Below are 20,060 nucleotides of genomic sequence, written 5' to 3'. Positions count from 1 at the left end.
GCAGAGGTAGGGGTGAGGCTCGGCAGGGCTTGTTGTGGCTTGGCACGGCCCTGGCACGGCTCACACTGCCCGGGCACGGAGCGCCGAGGGCCACGGGGTCGGGGCGTGGTTAAAGCATGAGGGCGTGGTTAAAATGGTAGGGGCGTGGCTGCGTGGTTGGGCGTGTGGTTAGTCGGGCGGGGCCTATCCGGGAGCGGGAGGCGTGTCTGGGGGCGTAACCGGACCGTTTGGGGGCGTGGCTTGATTGGCTGGCCGCGGGCGGGGGGCATGCTTTGTGCGTAGGGGTGCGATCCAGGGGCGTGGCTCGCATGCCGGAGGCGTGGCTTGAGCCTGGGGGCGGGGCTCTATAAAGTCGGCGGCGCCGGCGGAGGGCCCCGTAAATCGCGGCGGGGCCATGAACGGTGTGCAGGGCTGGTGCGCGGTTCTGGATGTGCGGCCCCACGGCGAGAGCCCGGTGAGTCCCCGAACCCCCTGGGCACACTAGGCCCTCGGGGCCGCCCCTTCCCTGCTTCCCGTTCTGCCGGTGTTGTCCCCCGTGGGACTTGGTGCGGGGGGTCCCGTGGGTGGAGCGAGGCTGTGCCTGTCCGGGATCGCTGCCATAAATTTTCCCCACTGGGTCCAGGCTTGCCCGGCAGCCATGGAGTGGTTCAGGGGAATGGGGAGGGGCTGCCCTGGGGGTCCCTCCATTGCTGGTTCTGTGGCTGTCCCGTCATTGCCACTCTTGCTGGGCCGATGCGTGGGGACTTGGTGAACCCCCCTGATGTGGGCAAGCATGGTGGAGCACAGGAAGGGACGCCGCAGCATCGGCACTGGGGTCCCACCATCACCCATCGTGCTTACGGGGGGCACAGGGTCACACACACGTGTGGAGCCACCCCAAATAGGCTGATTTTGGGGGGTCTGCACCCCTTGAGTGGCGCCCCCGGGCTACGGCGGCAGGAGCCGCTGGCACGAATCTCTTTTGGCGCTTCCCTCCCTTGGCTTCGCGTCCTTCCTTTCCTTCTCCTTGGCTTTTCCCCACCGCCGACAGCAGCCAGGCTACCGCCGGGAGGACAGGCCCTGGGTGGGGCTGGCAGCAGCCCAGACCCTGCCCTGCCGGCAGGGCGCCCTGCGCGCCGCCGAGGGGGAGCAGCCGGCGGCGGCGCCGCCGGTTCAACTCTGCTCAGAACTTGGTGACCAAAGCGATCCCCCAAAGGCACCAACGGCGGCAGGAGAACCGCGCCGGTGCCCGGCTGCTTTCCCCTCTGTGCCCGGCCGGTGCCGTACTGGGTGACTCAGCTCTGAGTCTCCTCTGAGAGACTCCTAATTCCCTGTGGCTTTCCCGGCCTTATAAGGAGCGCTGGCAGAGCTGGGCTGGTTTGGCTAATAGCTTCTTAGGGCGATAAGGCGCCTCGGCGAGCCCCAGACACCAGAGCTGTTTGCTGCTGATCCTCGCTGATACCCTCTAGGTCAGGTCAGGGCCTGTCCTGATGGGACAGAGACGGATGGACAGACGGGACACCCTCCCCGTGCTTGCCCAACGCCGGTGTTGGCATCGCCGGCTGTGGGTCCTTGGTGCCACCTCTCCTCCTCCCAGGATGTGGTTGGGATTTTCACGGCTCCCCAGGAGCGGGGTTGGTATCTTCCCTTCCGGCCACGCTGTCCCCAGTGGAGGTTTTGGGCTTGGAAGATGCAAAACAGAACAAAAGATTTCAAACCAGCCTTGGTGTCCCTAAAGGCTCATCCTGGGCGGCACCTGAGGACTTGGCTCTTGCTGAATGGTTGGACCAAAGGGGCTGCTGGGATTTTGGGAGCTCCTTTTCGCAGGGCACTGGATGGGAGCATGGCTGCCCTGCCGAAAAGCCTCCAGCTGCTGGTGCCACGCTGCAGCCAGCGCACAACCCGGCTGAGCCTGCCCCATGCAGCTAATTGCCGAGGAAAACCAGGCTGGAGCAGCCCTTGGGATGCAGGGTTGGGGCCTTACAGAAGCAGTGTCTCCCCAGGTGGGTTTTTCCAAGCAGGAGACAAATTTCAGGTGTTTCATCATCTTCAGAGCTCTGCCCATAGTGCCAAACCCTTCTGCCTGCTCTGGAAAACTACAGAGGGGGCCCCAAACCCACTGTCCCCTCTGCTTTGGTGCTGCCAACTGCAGCTGAGCATCAGCAGAATGGATTTAATACCAGTCAGGGGGGAAAGGAGCAGGGTTGGGGGGTCCTCGTGAGTTCACTCCTGCCCCAGCCCAGTTTGGCACCATGGAGCAAGAGGTTGGCATGTGCCAGCCTTGGGATCGCTCCAGCTTTATGTTTGGGGAGCTGCTTCAGCTGGAAACCAGACGGTGATGAAACTTTGGCAGCAGCAGAGCTCCCATGGCTTGGGAGCTGAGCTGAAGGTGTCCTCCCCTCTGCTCCAGCTACTGGCTGCAGAGGCTGCTGCAGACAATCTGGGCAGGGAGGGGTTCACTGTCACCCACCCCTGGCTTCTGCCACGGCCTCCAGGAAGGATTTGCTGCACCCAAAACTGTGGTTCTCAGCCATGGTGGTCCAGGGAACCTCACTCCAGTGTCCACTTCGTGTCTCACCATCCTTCTGCCTCCCCAGCACAGAGGATGGCGATGGTGGAGCTTTCCCATTTGCATGGGTGGTTTCCTGGTGGTTTGACCTGAGGTTTGGTAGCGCTGATGCCGGCTGGGGGAGGCGCCGGCTGCTGCCTGCTTCCTGCCACAGCCGGTTGGCACCGGTGGCTCTGCAGCAGCTTGAGCCAGGAGCTGCTGTGAGTGGGGTCTGCTGGGGTTTGGAGATTCAAGGAAGGGGTTGGGTTGGAAGGGACCTCAAAACTCAGCCAGCCCTAACCCCCTGCCATGGGCAGACACCTCCCACCAGCCCAGGTTGCTCAAGGCCTTATCTAGCCTGGCCTTCAACACCTCCAGGGAGATGGCAGCCACAGCCTCCCTGGGCAGCCTGTGCCAGGCTCCCCCCATCCTCATTGGAAAGAATTTCTTCCTCATCTCCCCTCTTCCATCTTCAGTCCCTGGGGTGAGAGCTCCTGCATGCCAGCTGCAGCTGGTTTTGGTGGCAGGGATGGGAAGGAGCTGGCTCTTGGCTCTCCCCACTGTGGAGCTAACCTAGGTGAGAGCTTTCCTTGGCTGCCTTCCACCCTCACCCAGGCTTGGTGGGACAGGGATGGCCATGGTGAGATCCTGGGATCCTTAGACTGGAGATGAAGAAGAAATTCTTTAGAGTGAGGGTGAGGAGAGCCTGGCACAGGCTGCCCAGGGAGGCTGTGGCTGCCCCCTCCCTGGAGGTGTTCAGGGCCAGGCTGGATGAGGCCTTGAGCAGCCTGGGCTGGTGGGAGGGGTCCCTGCCCAGGGCAGGGGGTTGGGGCTGGGTGAGCTTTAGGCTGCCTTCCAGCCCATTTCATGATTCTCTGATCCTGGTGCTTGTAAACAAAGCTGCAAGTATGGACCCATGGAGGGACCCAGCTGGTGCCAAGGCTTCTGCCCTGCTGCTGCAATGTTGTCTCCCTGCTGCCAGCTCTGGCCTTGCTCTGTGGCCCCTTTGGCTTGGGCAGCAGGATGGTGCTGAGCCATGCTTCGTGTGGACACCTTCCTGGGGCTGAGAGCCCTGGGGCTGTTTGGCCTGGAGAGGAGCAGCCCCAGAGGGGATCTGGTCAGTGTTTGCAAATATCTGAGGGGTAGGGGGCAAGAAGGCCTCTACCCCCTGGCCAGGCTGTGCTCAGTGGTCCCCAGGGCCAAGCTAAGGGGCAAGGGGCACAAACTGGACCCCAGGAAGTTCCACCTCAGCAGGAGGAGAAACTTGTTTGGTGTGAGGGTGCTGGAGGCCTGGAGCAGGCAGGAGGTTGTGGAGTCTCCTGGTGTGGAGAGCTTCTAACCACCCCCCGAGATGTGTTCCTGGGTGCCCTGCCCTGGGTGCCCCTGCTTGGCAGCAGGCTTGGCCTGGCTGACCTCCAGGGGTCCCTTCCAACCCCAACCACCCTCTGAGTGCTTCTTGTGCCCCACGCTGCTCCTTCTCCCATTTTTCTCCCTGAACTTCCTAACTCCTTGGGTCTGGCCAAGCAAAGCTTTCCCTGGAGGAGAAGCTGCAGGCAAAGATCTGGCACTGCTGAGTGCCAGCCATGCCCAGACCAGGTTTCTTCTGGCACGGAGTGGGGGAGAGAAGGGCCAGGGCCAGGCGTCCCGGCGCTGGGGGAGGGCTCCCGGTTTCCCCTGCAGCTGGAGTCGGTGGAGCAGCACACAGCCAGTGTTTTGGAAACAAGCAGATGGCTTGTTGGGGCTTGGCTGGCAAGGAGGGCACCTGGAAGTGCCAAGGGAGCCAGCAATGCCTTGGCAGTGCTTTGGGAAGCTGACGTGGCTGGGGTGTGGTGGAAGGCAGGCATCCGGCGCTGCGCAGGCACCCAGCCTGGCTCCGCGGCGCTGCCAGCTGAGGGCTGCTGCCCTGAGCATGGCCCTGGCCCAGCGAGCAGCTCCTGTGGCCCTGGCACACTGAGCAGTTCCCATGGCATGCCAAGCAGCTCCTGTGGCACGCTGAGCAGCTCCTGTGGCTGTGGCACACCGAGTGGCTCCCATGGCACAGTGAGCAGCTCCTGTGGCACGCTGAGCAGCACCCCTGTCCATGGCATGCCAAGCAGCTCCTGTGGCACAGTGAGCAGCACCCCTGTCCATGGCATGCCAAGCAGCTCCTGTGGCATGCTGAGCAGCACCCCTGTCCATGGCATGCCAAGCAGCTCCTGTGGCACACTGAGCAGCACCCCTGTCCATGGCATGCCAAGCAGCTCCTGTGGCACAGTGGGCAGCACCCCTGTCCATGGCATGCCAAGCAGCTCCTGTGGCACAGTGAGCAGCACCCCTGTCCATGGCATGCCAAGCAGCTCCTGTGGCACAGTGAGCAGCACCCCTGTCCATGGCATGCCAAGCAGCTCCTGTGGCACAGTGAGCAGCACCCCTGTCCATGGCATGCCAAGCAGCTCCTGTGGCACACTGAGCAGCACCCCTGTCCATGGCATGCCAAGCAGCTCCTGTGGCACACTGAGCAGCACCCCTGTCCATGGCATGCCAAGCAGCTCCTGTGGCACACTGAGCAGCACCCCTGTCCATGGCATGCCAAGCAGCTCCTGTGGCACACTGAGCAGCACCCCTGTCCATGGCATGCCAAGCAGCTCCTGTGGCACACTGAGCAGCACCCCTGTCCATGGCATGCCAAGCAGCTCCTGTGGCATGCTGAGCAGCACCCCTGTCCATGGCATGCCAAGCAGCTCCTGTGGCACAGTGGGCAGCACCCCTGTCCATGGCATGCCAAGCAGCTCCTGTGGCACAGTGAACAGCTCCCATGGCATGCTGAGCAGCTCCTGTGGCATGCCAAGCAGTCCCTGTGGCCGTGGCACACCCAGCAGGGCCTATGGCACACTGAGCTGCCCTGTGGCTGTGGCATGCCAAGCAGCCCCTGTGGCATACTGTGCATCCCCCCTTCAGGGTCACCTTTAAGAGCAGCCATGAGTGCCAGCTGCCTGGGCATCAGTGAGGTCTGTCTGGGTGTGTGTGGGGGGTTATGCTGTGCCATGGGTACACGTGGTGCCAGTGTGGAGCTGTGGGTGGAGAGTGCCAACCCCACAGAGTGTTCTGGGTGCCCACATGCTGCTCTGGGGGTCTCAGTACCTTCTGGGCATCTCCAAAGCTCGTTGAATTCTGCAGGGTGGTGGATGTGGCTGAAATGGTTCTTTGGTGTGTGGCACTGGGGCTGTGCCCACAGAGGGTGGGCAGAGCTGGGCTGGGGTGTGGATGTCACAGCAGGGCATGGAGAAGGCTAAATCTGGCACCTCTCTGGTGGGTGGCTCTGGCAGGGAGGCTTTGGATGAAGAGTTAAGTGGTGAGGAGCTCCATGAATGGTTGTGGCTGTGAGCTCTAATGCCAGTCATGCTGGGAGCTGCCCAAATGGGCAAGGCTTGGCCAGGGCTGTGCCCACTGAGGATGAGCAGAACAGGGTCGGGTGTGTGGATGTCACAGTAGGGCATGGAGAAGGCTGAATCCAGCCAGGCCCTGGTGGGTGAGCTGGGGGTGGCTGCTTTCACCCTTCTCTAGGGCTGCTACCACGTCTGTGCCCAGCCCTGCCACAGCCAGTGAGGGCTGTGAGGCCTGGCAGAGGTTGGCATGTGTGGAATCCAGCCTGGTCTGCCCCAGCCCTGGCTCAGCCACAGCTCCTGCAGGCCCTGGTGGGGCTGAGGAAGACTTTGCTACCCGCTGGTAACTGCAGCCCCACTTTGTGGGCAGCAGCTCCAGCCCATGGGGGCAGGGTGGCTTGTCCCAGGCCTCTCCCTGGTGCCAACCTGGCTCTGGGTTCATGCCAGGGCTAGAGGTAAAGAGACTTCTCCTGGAGCCTAAACTTGCAGCTCAAAGCCATCTCCTGTTGTAGGACAACGTGAAGGTGCTGAGGCTGACTCTGCCCAACCAGCTGCCTGGGGAGCAGTGCCAGCAGGCAAAGCAGAAGGTGAGGTCCCCACTCTGGGCTGAAAACAGAAGAGTTTGGGTTAACAGGGAGCAGGGCACTGGGAGCAGGGGTGGGCACTGTGCTCCATGAAGGGAGTCTCAGCTGCTGCTCACAGGCCGCGCTCAGTGCCACCCTGCCCTGCCAAAGTTGCCTGGTGCCAGGCAAACCATTCTGGCCAGTGCCACCCATTGCCACCTCTGAGGGCTCTGCTGTCTCTGTCTCCTGCAGCCAGTGGGAAAAGCCTTTGCCATGGTGGCCAACAGATCCAGCAATGGTCACTCCCTGGCCTCTGAGTGCATCAAGTCCAACGATGGTGACGAGGAGATCATCAAGGTTGGGTTCCTGGCTCTGTGGTGTTGGTCAAAGCCATCTGCTGTGGTGCTGGGGATGGCAAAAAGGGTGGGGAGAGGTGGCACCACCATGGAGCTCCTGGTTGTGGTGGCTGCCCTGGTGCTGGAGGGATGCAGCAAGAAGCCACCCCTGTGGTAGCTCTGTGGGGTGGGGGTCACATGAGGGAAGCAATCCCAAAGGGGGAGTTTGTGTCTTGGGAAGCAGTTAGAATCCAGCTGGGAGCAGGGGGCTGCCCTGGGTGCCCTGGGCTCCGGGGCTGCCCTGGGCAGGTTAAGCACAAAGGGAGCTTGTGCCGTGGGAAGCGTTGGGCTTGGTGTCCTGATCCCTGTGGGGCTGGTTCGCTCCTGGTGTTCCTGGGCTGGGGGAAGCAGGGGGGGTCCTAACGAGCTGCCACCATCCCTCCTGGGCAGGTTTACCTGAAGGCTCGAGCTGAGGGCAGCATCAGCCACGAGGAGCACATCAGCCAGCTGAAGAGTGAAGTTCGCTACATCCAGGAGGTAGGTCAGCCTGCGGGGGGCGCTGTGGGTCTGGGGGGCACAGAGTGGACCCCAGGAGGTTTCGGCTGAGCAGGAGGAGAAAGCTGTTTGGTGTGAGGTTGCTGGAGGCAGCTGCCCAGAGAGGTTGTGGAGTCTCCTGGTGCGGAGAGCTTCCAATCCCCCCCCGGGCAGGCTGCTGGGGGAGCTCTGCTGGAGCAGGGCTTGGACTGGGTGGGCTCCAGAGCTCCCTTCCCACCCAACCCTGCTGGGATTGGGGAATTCTGGGATTCTGCTCCGGGACAGCCTCAGCAGAGCCAAACTCTCCAGTTTGTTGACTTGCCCTTCCAGGGCAGTTGTCTAATCAAGAGCCATCAATTAATTCAGCCTGACTAATTGCTCTGCTCCCTTGGCTGAATTTGAAGGGAGGTGCAGAGGGCCTTTTCCCCCAAGGCTGTCCCCTGCCTGCCTGGGTGAGGCCCTGCCACAGCCTCTCCAGAGGCAGCTCCCTGGGCATGGCTCACCTCCCAGAGTCGACTGGGTTAACCCTTCCCCCTGCTCCTGGGGGCATGATCCTCTGGAGAGCTGCCTGCATGGTGTGGCACTGGGTGGGTGTTGGGGTCTTGGGCAGCCTGGCCTTGGAAAATGAGAGGCAAAAGTGGAAAACTAAAAGAGTTCCATCAGGGTCTAGGCCAGAAGGGACCTTAGAGGTCATCTGCTGCCTGCCATGGGCAGGGAAACCTCTCAGCTAGACTTGCTTGCTCAAGGCCTCACCCAGCCTGGGGTTTAGGTTTGCTCCCATGCTGGGTGCTGGCCTAGGGAGGAGTAAGGGCAGATGTGGTAGGGCAGGTCCAGATCTTTGACCTCACCCTTTGGGTTGTGCCAAACTGAGTGGTTTTCACCCCAAAACAGCCAGCCTGTCCGCGTGGCCGTGGCTGCAGCTCCAGGGGTGCTGCTCACCCAGAGCTGGAGAAAGTGCTGCAGGTCTTGTGGGGTCCTTCCCCATCCTGGGGCTTCAGCTCTTCTGCTCTGAGCTTTCCCAGAGCTTCCCCCAGCCCAGAAGGGAGCAGGAGCCTGGTTCCAAAGGGGCTTTTGTGGCCAGAGCTGAGCACAGCTTGGCCCTGGATTGGCCCTGCCAGAGGAGCTGAAGCAGCACCCAGCCAGGCAGCTCAATTTAATCCTGCATGTGGAAGCCATGGTGGTGGTACCAGACTGTCCTCATCCTGGTGTGAAAGCCCTGAGGAAGGACTGGATCCAGCTGGATCCCACTCAGGGATCACTCCAGGTTCTTGACTTTTGGGGTTTGTTCATTTGTCCCTCCTGGTCTTCTCCCTCTCCACCATGGTGTGGGAGAAGCTGCCTGGTGAGGATGGAGCTGCTGGCAGGCAGACCTGTGGTAGAGCCTCTCCCCCATCTTGAACCATCCCTGGAGGTGTTTGAGGCCAGGTTGCCCTCTCCACCTCATTGTCCACCCTCCCCAAGGGTGGTGGAGGCCTGGAGCAGGCTGCCCAGAGAGGTGGTGGAGCCTCCATCTCTGGAGTCATTCCAAAGCCACCTGGAGGCCATCCTGGGCAACCTGCCCTGGGTGCCCTGCTGCAGCAGGGGGCTGGGGCATGGTGACCTCAGAAGGTGCCTTCCAACCACACCCTGCTGGCATGTGGGGACTGTGACAACTGCACTGCCCCACACTCACCACCACATCCCAGGGGCCTCCACCTCACTGTCCACCTGCCCCTGGCTCTGGGAAGACTGAGCCAGCACAGGGAGCAGGAGACAATCCTGGGCTGGCCATGGGCAGGACCTGCAGCAAACAATGAGCAGCTGTCGGGGGGGCTCAGAATGGTGCCCTTGTGGCATCTGCTGTCTCTGCCAGTCACTGCTTTAAACTGGGAACCAGCTGGGGCTTGGCTGCAGGCTCTGGTGAGACACCAGGAGGTGCCCAGAGCAGTGGGCAGGGGCAGGATGCAGGGTGCTGGAGGATAGGGTAGCTGAGATGGTTTGGAAATCAAATATCTGTGAACATCTTCACTGTGAGGGAAGAGCACCCTTGGAATGGTTGTCCAGAGAAGCTGAGGGCACTTTGTCCCTGGAGGTGCTCCAGGGCAGGCTGGATGAAGCCCTGAACAGCCTGGGCTGGTGGGAGGTGTCCCTGCCCATGGCAGGGGGTTGGAGCTGGATGATGTTTGAAGTCCCTTCCAACCCATTCCATGGTTCTATGACCCCAAGGCTCAGGCTGGCAGGGCACCACAGTTGGCACCCTGGCAGCATTTGGTTTCTGGTGAGGTTGAGGGGCAGTGCCCATGGGGATGAAGCTCTATTGCCTCCCTTTGCCAGGCCAGAAGTTCTCTGAAGAAGCTGAGAGAAGACCTAAGTGGTGAACTTGAGAACAGGCAAGGAGCTGAAGAGCAGCCACAGGTAACAGGAACCTTGCTGGGGCCTTTGGTGACATCAGCTCAGGGGGTGTCACCTTCAGGGTCAGCCACTGCTAGAAGAGGCCTTAGGTGGAGCTGGGCAGGAGCCAGCAATGGGCACTGGCAGCCCAGAAGGCAAATCCTGGGCTGCATCCACAGCAGTGTGGCCAGGAGGTGACAGAGGGGACTCTGCCCCTGTGCCCTGGTGAGACCTCACCTGCAGTGCTGTGACCCCTGGCAGAAGGAGGACCTGGAGCTGCTGGAGCAGGTCTAGAGGAGGCCACCAAGATGGTCAGAGGCTGAAGAACCTCCCCTGTGGAGACAGGCTGGGAGAGTTGGGGCTATTCAGGCTGCAGACACCTTGGAGCAGCCTTCCAGGACCTGAAGGGGGCTACAGAAAGCCTACAAGGGCCTGAAAGGGCCTTCAAGAAATCTGGACAGGGGCTGTTCAGAAGGGCTTGGGGTGATGGACAAAGGCAATGGTTTGGAACTGGAGCAGGGCAGAGTTAGGTTGGACATCAGGAGCAGCTCTGCACCATGAGGCAGGGGAGACACTGGAACAGGTTGCCCAGGGCTGTGGTGGAGGCCTCACCCCTGGAGGCATCCAAGGCCAGACTGGATGTGGCCTCCAACCTGCTCTAGTTGGAGGTGTCCTTAGGGGACAAGATGACCTTGGAGGGTCCCTTCCAACCTGATGCATTCTATGATCCTGGAGGTGTTTGTGGGGACCAAAAGCCACCTCAGCTCCCCTGGCAGGTGGAGCCCCCAAGCCCCACATCCCAAGGAGGTAGGGAGGGAAGGCTCTGGCTGCCCAAACATGCTGCTGTTTGCTCCTTCCAGTGGGGGTTGAGTTGCTGTGGAACCCCAGAGCCAGCTCTCTACATGGGGCCACAGTGGTGCATGTGGCTGGGCTGGCTGGTGTCACATCCCTGTCCCTCTGTCCTGATGCAGAGCACACTGGAGAGGCAGAATGGGACCTGGCTGCACCATGAGAGGCAGCCTGAGGACTGCTGGGAGGAGCAGGTAGGGAGCTGAAGAGAGGGGTTGGTGCCATGAGAGAAAAACAACCAGCTCCAGCTGGACATCTTCATGCCAGCTGCTGACATCCAACCTGCTGGGCACCCACTGGCTGCTCCAGCTCAGCCCCCAGGCTGTGGGCAGGGTGGGGGCAGTGCAAATGGGAGCCTTGGGATCTGCACCTGGCACATGGCAGGCTTGGGGCAGGAAACTTCCACTGGGAGCTCTTTGCTTTTTGCCCTTGCTGGGGCAGAGGCTCAGGGCTGGCCTTTTGGGCTGGGGGCCTGGCTGAGGTTGCAGGGTCTCAGGCTGTCCAAGCAGGCACCCTGCAGACAGGGCTCAGAAGGCAGCAGGAGCCTGGAGGGCTGGGAGCCGCAGCCAGGCGTGGGGGTGGGGACAGCAGCTGTGGCTCCGGACAGCTGAGCAGTGCTTACCAAGGCTGTTGTCAGCAGAGGTGCCCGGGTTGGGGTTGGAAGGCTCCTTTGAAGCCTCCTGACTGCTCACCCTGCCCTCTTGCTGTGGTGTCTGGGCAGGAGGAGGCAGAGTGCTCGGGGGAGGACGTGGAGAAGATCCGCCGGACGGCCAGGAGGCTCTTCAGCAGGCTGCAGGAGGCTGAGCAGAGGCACCAGCTGGAGAAGAAAGCCTTTGAGGTGACCCCACTGCCCCTAGTGCTGCAGGGAGAGCCTTGGGGTTGGTGCATCTGGCTGGGGTTTAGATGGTTTTTTGGAAGCCTGGGAAGCTGCAAGGGTTGGTGACAAACTGAGCAGGAGGCAGCAACAGCAAGCAGCAGCCCAGAGCCAGCCCTGAGCTGGGCTGCAGAGAGAGCAGGGAGGGGATTCTGCCCCTCTGCTCTGCTCACACCTCACCTGCAGCACTGCAGCCACTTCTGGAGCCCTCAGCACAGCAAGGACCTGGAGCTGCTGGACAGGGGCCAGAGGAGGCCACTGAGATGAGCAGTGGCTGCAGAACCTCCCCTGTGGAGACAGGCTGGGAGGGTTGGGGCTGTTCAGGCTGGAGAGAAGGCTGCAGGGACACCTCAGAGCAGCTTCCAGTGCCTGAAGGGGCTCCAGGAGAGCTGGGGAAGGACTTTGGACAAGGGCTGGGAGTGCCAGGCTGAGGGACAATGGTTTTGAGCTGGGAGAGGGGAAACTGAGCCTGGAGATGAGGAAGAAATTGTTGAGAGTGAGGGTGAGGAGACTCTGGCACAGGCTGCCCAGGGTGGCTGTGGCTGCCTCCTCCCTGGAGGTGTTCAGGGTCAGGCTGGATGAGGCCTTGAGCAACCTGGGCTGGGGGGAGGTGTCCCTGCCTGTGGCAGGGGCTTGGAGCTGGCTGAGCTTCCAACCCAACCCATCCCATGGCTCTGTCAATCCATGGTTTGTGTTCCCAGGGCTGTTTGGCCTCTCCTGGCAGAGCAGCCAGCTTGGTGTGCATCAAAATGCTCTGAGGGATTCCAGAGCTACCTAGCCCCCTGCCAGCTGGTGCCCAGTTGAGTCTGAAGACACCCAGGCTCCCCCAGCTCAAACCCCTGTGAACCACCTGGGTTGGAAGGCAGTGACCCCAGACCCTGCTAGGCCTCTCTGACCTCAGAGGTGTTTGGGAGGGGGCACAGAGACACCCCCAGGACCATAGATTCATGGAATGGGCTGGGTTGGAAGGGACCTTCAAACTCATCCAGTTCCAGCCCCCTGCCATGGGCAGGGACACCTCCCATCAGCCCAGGCTGCTCAAGGCCTCATCCAGCCTGGTCTTAAAGAGTTGAGGTGGCCACAAATTCTCTGGGCAACCCCTTCCAGTGTCTCCCCACCTTCACAGGTGTCCTCCAGACATCACAGACCACCCCAAGATTTCCCAGCAAGTCAAGCAGGGACCAAGGCTATGGTCCCAGGCCCAGTGCTGGCTGCTGTGGCCATGCTTGGTGGCAGAGGTGTCCCTCAGAGCTCCTCTGTGGGGCTGTTTGCTAGGGACAGGGAGGCCCCAGGACCCACTGTGTGGTCTCCTGAGCTGTCAAATGGTGCTGCTGAAGCCACCACCACCTTCAGTCCCCTCCCTTCCTGGGCTCTGCTGATTCACTGTCCCCTTTGGTGTGTCTGGAGTGACTGCTCACCTCCTGGATGGGCTGAGCCTGCCTGTGTCACCCACAGCTCCCAGTGTTGGTGGCACTGGTGACATCCTGCTCACATCCTGCCCCACAGACCAAACAGGTCCTTGCCAGCCCAAGGGCTTCCCCGTGGTGGGGCAGGGGGGGACATCCACTGGGGAAGTGGGTTTGAGCTTCCTGCAGCATGGAGATGTCTGCCTGCCCTGAGGACATCTGTCCTGCTGGGGAGGGTCAGTGTGGCTTGGGGGCATGCTGGGGTCTCTGGTCAGCCCTGGTGCCAAGTGTGGGCTTGAAGCCTGGATGGAGAGGACAGGGATGGGTGCTGGGCAGCTGTTGGTCTGTTGGCACTGCCCAGACATTCTCAGTGCCTGAGCCTGCTCCCAGCTGCCCTGGGCACCCACATGGGCACCTTGTCCTCTCAGCTCCCACAGCTCCCTGGGCAAGGGGCCTGAGAGAAGCCCCACGGCAAAGGTGTCTGGAGCAGCTTTGATGGCTGCTGGCTCCTTTGAAGTGCTTTGAAGCTGGGAAGCTTCCTCAGGCAGCTCCTGTCTGAAGTGCATTGGGCTGAGACCCCCCTGGCCTGCAGCAGGGGGCTTGGAGCCTGCTGAGGCTTCCAGCACCACCATGGCTTGGGGGTCCTGGTGAGGGCCAGGGGTTGCAGCATCTCCATCTCGTTGGCAGAGGACGGTGGCCCAGTACCAGGAGGAAGCAGAGCAGAGGAGCTGTGCCCTGAGGAGAGCAGAGAAGAACATCCTGGAGAAGGAGGTGCAGGTGGAAGAGCTGCAGAGGCTCCTGGCAGGGATGGAGAAGGTACCAGCCCTGAAGTCCTGGTGGGGCTGACCCCAGCAGCGTGGTGCCAGCTCTGCTGTGGGGGTGATGAGTCTGGGGGGGGCTCTGCATGGACCCCACAGTGAATCTTGGACCAGCTGCTGGGTACCCAGCACAGGGAGGGGTTGAGCTCTTGACCAGGTTTAACCTGCAGCTGCTGGGGCCTTTGCTGGTTTCAGGCTTGCATGGCTCAGGTCTAGCAGAGCTGGTTGGGCCGTGCTTGATCTTCCAGGTCTCCTGCAGACCAACAGACAGTCTAGACAGGCAGCTGGCTGCCCGTGGGGGCATGCACACAGCCTCCAGCCTGCAGCACATTCCCTCTGGAGCTGTGGGGCTGTGCTCCTGCAGCAGGGAAGGAGGTGGGGGTTGGTGCCTTGCCCATGTCAGATAATCAGAGAACCCCTCTGAGGTGGGACCCAAGCCCCCTCTGAGGTGGGACCCAAGCCCCCTCTGAGGTGGGACCCAAGCCCCCTCTGAGGTGGGACCCAAGCCCCCTCTGAGGTGGGACCCAAGCCCCCTCTGAGGTGGGACCCAAGCCCCCTCTGAGGTGGGACTGAACCACTTCGAGGTGGAGCTCAAACCTCTCTGAGATGGGACCCAATCCCCACCCAGGTGGGACCCAAATTTCCCCTGAGGTGGGACCTGGAGCCTCCAAGGTAAGCCCCAACCTCCCTTGAGCAGGGCTTGGCCTTGCTCTTGTCAGTGTCTGCCTGGGTCCATGGGAGTGGAATCAGAGAATTGTTTGGGATGGAGATCTGAGTCCAACATCAACCCAACACCACCCTGGCCCCAAGCACCATGGCCACAGGTTCCTTGAGCACCTCCAGGGCTGATGACTCCACCACCTCCCTGGGCAGCCTGTGCCAGGCCCTGACCACTCTTGCAGGACACAAATTGTTGCTCATGGCCAACCAGAACCTCCCCTGGGGCAGCTCGAGGCCATTTCCTCTCATCCCATCACCTGATCCTAGGGATATATCCTGAGGGTGAGGGAGTGGGTGGCCACTACTGTGTGTCAGGAGCTGCCCTCCTCCATCCACCTCTCCCATGTCCATCCTGCTGCTGGGGAGGCTGCTGAGGTGTTGGTTGGGCTGTGGAGGCCACGGTCCAGGGGTGGTGACTTGTCCTGCTGGTGGTAACTCAGCCTCTTCACCCCACGCCAAGGAGCACAGGAGCCTGCTGCTGAAGATGAAAGAAGGAGAGGCAGAGCTGGTGAGGCTGAGGAGTGTGGAAGGTGACAAGCTGGCCCAACAGGACAGGTGAGGCTCTTGGGCCACCACAGCTGAGGTTGCCAAGTCCTGGAGCAAGCCCACGCCGCTGGCAGCTGGCTGGGGCAGGAACATTCCTGCCATGGGTGTGCTCCAGCTCTGCCTTGCAAAACAGCTCCCAGCAGCTGACTCATCCCCAGGCAGCTCCTGCAGTGCTGCTCTGCTCCCAGAGAGCCACAGCTGGGCTGCCCTGCATCAGACCATCCTGGAAGAGACCTCCAAGGTCATCCAGTCCAACGTCAACCCAGCAGCACCATGGCCCCACCACAGCTCCAGGAATGGGAACTGCACCACCTTCCTGGGCAGTCTGTGGCAGTCCCAGACCACTCCCCAGCCCTCTTCTCCAGACACTTCCCCAGTTTCCTTGCCCTCCTCTGGCTCTGCTCCAGCCCTCAAGGTCCTTCTGGCCCTGAGGAGCCCAACCCTGGCCCCAGGATTGCAGCTGTGGCCTCCCCAGTGCCCAGCCCAGGGGCACAATCCCTGCCCTGTTCCTGCTGCCCACACCACTGCTGCTCCAGGCCAGGCTGCTGGTGGCCTTCTTGGCCATCTGGGCACCCCCTGGCTCATCTTCAGCTGCTGGCACCCAGCACCCCCAGGTCCTTTTCTGCTGGGCAGCTCTCTCGGCTCCACTGCTGGCTGGGAGCTGGGGGCAGCTCCTGGGCAGGCTCCGCTTCTCGGCTGGTTCCACCCAGCAGGTCTCCTGCTCCAGGGGCTAACTGGCTTAGCCTCATTTCTGGAAGGCCTTGTTTGTGGCCTGATTCTTCCTGATGTTCCTGTGGCCCTGGAGTCTGTGGTTGCCAGTCTTTGAGTAGGTTTTGTCTCTGCCTCTCCTTACCTTGTCTAGTCAAAACATCTCAGGAGACCTCCTGCAGAGGAGACCTTGACTGATGGAGCTCTGGGCAGAGCTGGCTGGGTGCTTCCTTTCTGGGACACTCCTGGATTCTTCTCCTGTCCTTTTGCCAGGTCAGCCCAGCTGGAGAAGGAGGTGACAATGCTGAGAGAGAAGATCCACCACCTGGATGACATGCTGAAGAGCCAGCAGCGCAAGGTCCGCCAGATGATCGAGCAGGTGAGCAGGGCAGGGCTGGGAAGAGGATGCTGAGAGCAGGGACGAGACAAGGGCCACAAAGAAGCCATCTCAGCTGCATGGCACTGAGGAATGGTTGGGTTTGGGGGTTAGGTTTGGGGATGGAGTTGTTGAGGGCAGCCCCAGGCCCTGTCCTGCAGCCAGCAGTGACCCTGAGGTGACAGCCTGAGGGGCTCTGCTGTGAGCTGCCCTTGGGCTGAGCAGGAGAAGGAAGCAGCAGGGGAGGAGTGGGCTGAAAGGGTTCAGTCTCCAACTTTGGCAGCTGAGGCTCCTTCTCCTAAGGCTTAATGAGCAGGCTTCACCTGATTGGGGTGTTGGAGCTCATGCTCTGGGTGTTCCAGGCAGAAGATGCTGTCCTTCCCGGACACTTGGCCGGTCCAGGAGGAGCCAGAAAGGAGCTCCTCAACTTCTCTGAATTTTCTCTTCCAGCTCCAGAACTCCAAAGCTGTGATTCAGGCCAAGGATGCCATGATCCAGGAGCTCAAGGAGCGAGTGGCCTACCTGGAGGCTGAGGTGGGGTCCTCTCAGGATGGCCACAGGGTCTTCTCCAAGCTCTGAGCCTGTCCTCGAGACCTCCTGGTGTGGGTGGCTTGGTGTAGGACTGAAGGTCATGGCTGATCCCCTCACAGCAATGAGCTTTGCTCTAGCTGCCACCAGCAGAGCTCTCCCCTGGCAGTGCCACCCCCTCAGTAGAGGGGAAGGTGCCCTGGGCAGCCCCAAGGACTCTGTTGGGTCCCTGATCTGCTGTGGTGGCTTTTTGGTGGGGTTGGGTCTCCAGCTGAGTCCCAGATCACCTCAGCAAGAGCAGTCCTCTGGCAGCAACCCCCTGTGGCCTACAAAGGCAGAGCTGAGCATGTGGGTGGCAGAGAGCAGCAGAGCCCTGGGGGAGCCATGGAAGTGCTTTGGCTGAGGGAGACCTTGGGGATCATCCAGCCCATCCTCAGCCAAGGCTGGGGCTAAGCCATGCCCTCAGCAGCACATCTCTGCATCCCTGACACACCTCCAGGGATGAGGACTCCACCACCCCCCTGGGCAGCCTGGGCCAGGCTTTGAGAACCTTTCCAATGAAGTTTCTTCTGTGTCCAACCTGAACCTCCCCTGGGGCAGCTTGAGGTCATCTCCTGTCTTGTTCCTTGGCACAAGAGCCCAACCCCCACCTGGCTCCAGCTTCCTCTCAGAGAGTTGCAGAGGCCAATGAGGTCTCCTCCAGCCTCACCACCCCCAGCTCCCTCAGCTGCTCCTCCCCTGCCCTCTTCTCCAGACCCTTCCCTAGCTTCATTGCCCTCTTCTGGCTCTGCTCCAGCCCTCAAGGTCCTTCTGGCACTGAGGAGCCCAACCCTGGCCCCAGGCTTGCAGCTGTGGCCTCCCCAGTGCCCAGCCCAGGGGCACAATCCCTGCCCTGCTCCTGCTGCCCACTCTGTGGCTGCTCCAGGCCAGGCTGCTGCTGCCCTCCTTGGCCACCTGGGCACCCCCTGGCTCCTCTCCAGATGTTGTTGAACAAGACCCCCAGGTCTTTTTCTGCATTCCAGCTTCTGGGATGAGAACCAGTCTCAAACCTTCTTTCTGGGAGAATAACTGAGCCTGCAGCTGCCCTTGGAGTGGTGTCTGCCTTCCTCAGGGACCTCTTTTGCTCTTGACTCTGTGGGGATGGGGTCTATGAGCACAGCTCCCCCTGAGCCCAGGCACAGAATCACCTGGTTGGAGAAGTCCTTAAGGTCATTAAGTCCAAGCAGAAGGGAACATCTCCCTGGACACAGCTGTTAGACCACAGCCCACAGCTCCTCATCCAAATGACTCTGAAACACCTCCAGGGATGGGGACTCGACTGCCTGCCTGGGCAGCCTGGGCCAGTCCTGACCACTCTTGCAGGGCAGGAATTGTTCCTCATGGCCAACCTGAACCTCCCCCCTGGGGCAATTTAAGAACATCCAGTGGGACATGCTGGTGGGTTTCTGGGGTGGGCATCCCATGGGTCTTACCCCACCATCCCAGCTCTCCTTTGGTGAGCAGTCTCCAAACACCTTCTCTGTGATCTATGACAGGAGAGGAGGAAATGGCCTCAGGCTGCCCCAGGGGAGGTTCAGGTTGGCCATGAGGAACAATTTATGTCCTGCAGAAGTGGTCAAGCACTGGCCCAGGCTGCCCAGGGAGGTGGTGGAGTGTCCCCATCCCTGGAGGTGTTGAAGAACCCTGTGGCCATGGTGGGCTTGGGTTGATGTTGGACTGGATGCTCCTAGAGGTCTTCTCCAACCCAAGCGATTCCATGAGTCTCTGTGGGGCTGGATTTCATTTCCCTCAGGAAAGAGCAGCCCCATGAAAGAGTTCCCCCTGGAGGGCTCCTTGGGCCCAGCTCCTGCTGCTGTCCCTGGCTGCTAACCCTGGCTGCCTCTCTTGCAGAACCTGGAGATGCACGACCGCATCGAGCACCTGATCGAGCAGCAGGTCAGCCGCGGGGCCCTCAGCTCCCGGCCGCGCTCCAAGTCGGAATACGTCAGCAGGTAGGTGGGGAGCACAGCCCCAGTCTGCCTCTCTCCCCCAGGCCTGCTTCTGCAGGCCCACAGCTCAGCAGGGACACTGTGGGGTGCAGGCCAGCAACCAGAGAATGATAGAATTGATTGGGTTGGAGAAGACCTCCAAGGTCATCCAGTCCAACATCAACCCGACCATGGCCACAGCTTTCTGGAGCACCTCCAGGGCTGGGGACTCCACCACCTCCCTGGGCAGCCTGGGCCAGGCCCTGACCACTTGCAGGACACAAATTGTTGCTCATGGCCAACCTGAACCTATCCTGGGGCAGCCTGAGGTCATCTCTTGTCCTGTCCCTTCTTCCCTGGCAGAAGAGCTCAGCCCCTCCCTGGCTCCAGCCTCCTCTCAGGAGCTGCAGAGAGCAAGGAGGTCTTCCTCAGCCTCCTCTCCCCCAGCCTCCCCACCCCCAGCTGCTCCTCCCCAGCCCTCTTTTCCAGACCCTTCCCCAGCCCTCTTTCCCTTCTCTGGCCCTGCTACAACCCTCAGTGTACTTCTGGCACTGAGGAGCCCAACCCTGGCCCCGGGATTCCAGTTGTGGTCCCCCCAGTGCCTAGGGGCACAATCCGTGCCCTGCTCCTGCAGTGGGGAGCAAGGGCCCTCCTGGGGGTGCTTTTGGGGAAGATCCATCGCTGCTGGGGGGCTGGAGCAGCACTGCCCCCACGATTTGCCCCCAGACCCCCTCCAGTTTGGCTGAGCAAAGCCTTTGTCTCCCGCAGCAAGAGGCTTCTGGGACCCAAGCCACTGCCTCTCATCCGAGTGGTGGAAACCTGAGCTGTGAGCGCTGGTCCCAGCTGAAGACTCTTCCCCTTGCTCTCCTCGACTGGATTTCCCTGCTTGGCTGCCATCCTCTGGCCTCTCTGCTCCCCGGAGCCAGCGGCAGAGGCTGTGCCCTGAAGAACCTCAGCAGCCGAGGAGCAGGCGGAGCCAGGGCTGTCCTGGCAGAGGAAGGAGGTTTGCAGAGCATCAACCTTGCTGTCCCCCCAGTGGATCCTCCCAGGGATGCCAGTTTGGAGGTGGGCACTGGCTGGCAGCAGCAGCGTGGGCGCCGTGGTTGGCTGGCTGGCTGCAGGGCCAGGCTGGCTTTTGCCTGCTCGGTCCTGGTTTTGCCAGGGCTGCTCTGCAGGAGCAGCTTTTGCTTCTTGAAGGCCAAACAGAGCCCCACACCCCCACCCCTCCACCTTGCACTTTGCCAACGCGGACTTGGGCTTTAAGCTTGGGTTTGGGTCCCAAAAAGCCCTGCAGAAACAAGCGAAGATTCCACTCTCTGGCTCCAATGCAAGAAATCCTCCTGCAAGCAGCCCCCTTCCTGCCACAGACCCCAAACTGCCAGGGTGGGAGCCTCCACCTCCAGCCCCTACCTGGCTGCTCCAGACTTGGCCAAGACTCAAGGTGGCCCCAAAACCTCAACGTTCTCACCGTGTTTGTCCCAAGAGAACCCAAGGTACTCGCAGCCTGCAGACCCTGAGGCTGTTTGGTTTTGTTACCCCCTATTTATTGCAATAAATTATTGGTGTCTTCCAAGCAG

At 61.2% G+C, this 20,060-nt stretch overlaps 1 protein-coding gene across 3 annotated transcripts; it reads left to right on the top strand.

Annotated features, from left to right (window-relative positions):
* Positions 1 to 346: 346 nt before the first annotated feature.
* On the top strand, positions 347 to 20,059 carry TUFT1 (tuftelin 1). 3 transcript variants are annotated; one of them, XM_068170365.1, is made up of 13 exons: positions 347 to 454; positions 6,402 to 6,476; positions 6,705 to 6,809; positions 7,238 to 7,324; positions 9,635 to 9,715; positions 10,663 to 10,734; positions 11,262 to 11,378; positions 13,508 to 13,636; positions 14,819 to 14,913; positions 15,886 to 15,991; positions 16,439 to 16,522; positions 18,407 to 18,507; positions 19,252 to 20,059. In XM_068170365.1, the coding sequence occupies exons 1-13, from the start codon at positions 395 to 397 to the stop codon at positions 19,304 to 19,306; spliced, it is 1,167 nt and encodes a 388-aa protein (XP_068026466.1). In that variant the 5' UTR covers positions 347 to 394; the 3' UTR covers positions 19,307 to 20,059. The 3 variants fall into 3 exon arrangements, with proteins under 3 accessions (XP_068026466.1, XP_068026468.1, XP_068026467.1); XM_068170366.1 differs by lacking the exon at positions 6,402 to 6,476 and having other exon boundaries at positions 354 to 454; XM_068170367.1 differs by lacking the exons at positions 10,663 to 10,734; positions 11,262 to 11,378.
* Position 20,060: the final 1 nt, after the last annotated feature.

This window comes from Melanerpes formicivorus, unplaced genomic scaffold (assembly GCF_026170545.1).
Source record: "Melanerpes formicivorus ecotype bairdi unplaced genomic scaffold, bMelFor1.0.p_v2 SCAF_353, whole genome shotgun sequence".
Lineage (NCBI taxonomy): Eukaryota > Metazoa > Chordata > Aves > Piciformes > Picidae > Melanerpes > Melanerpes formicivorus.
This window is presented reverse-complemented; position numbering and strand designations above follow the sequence as displayed.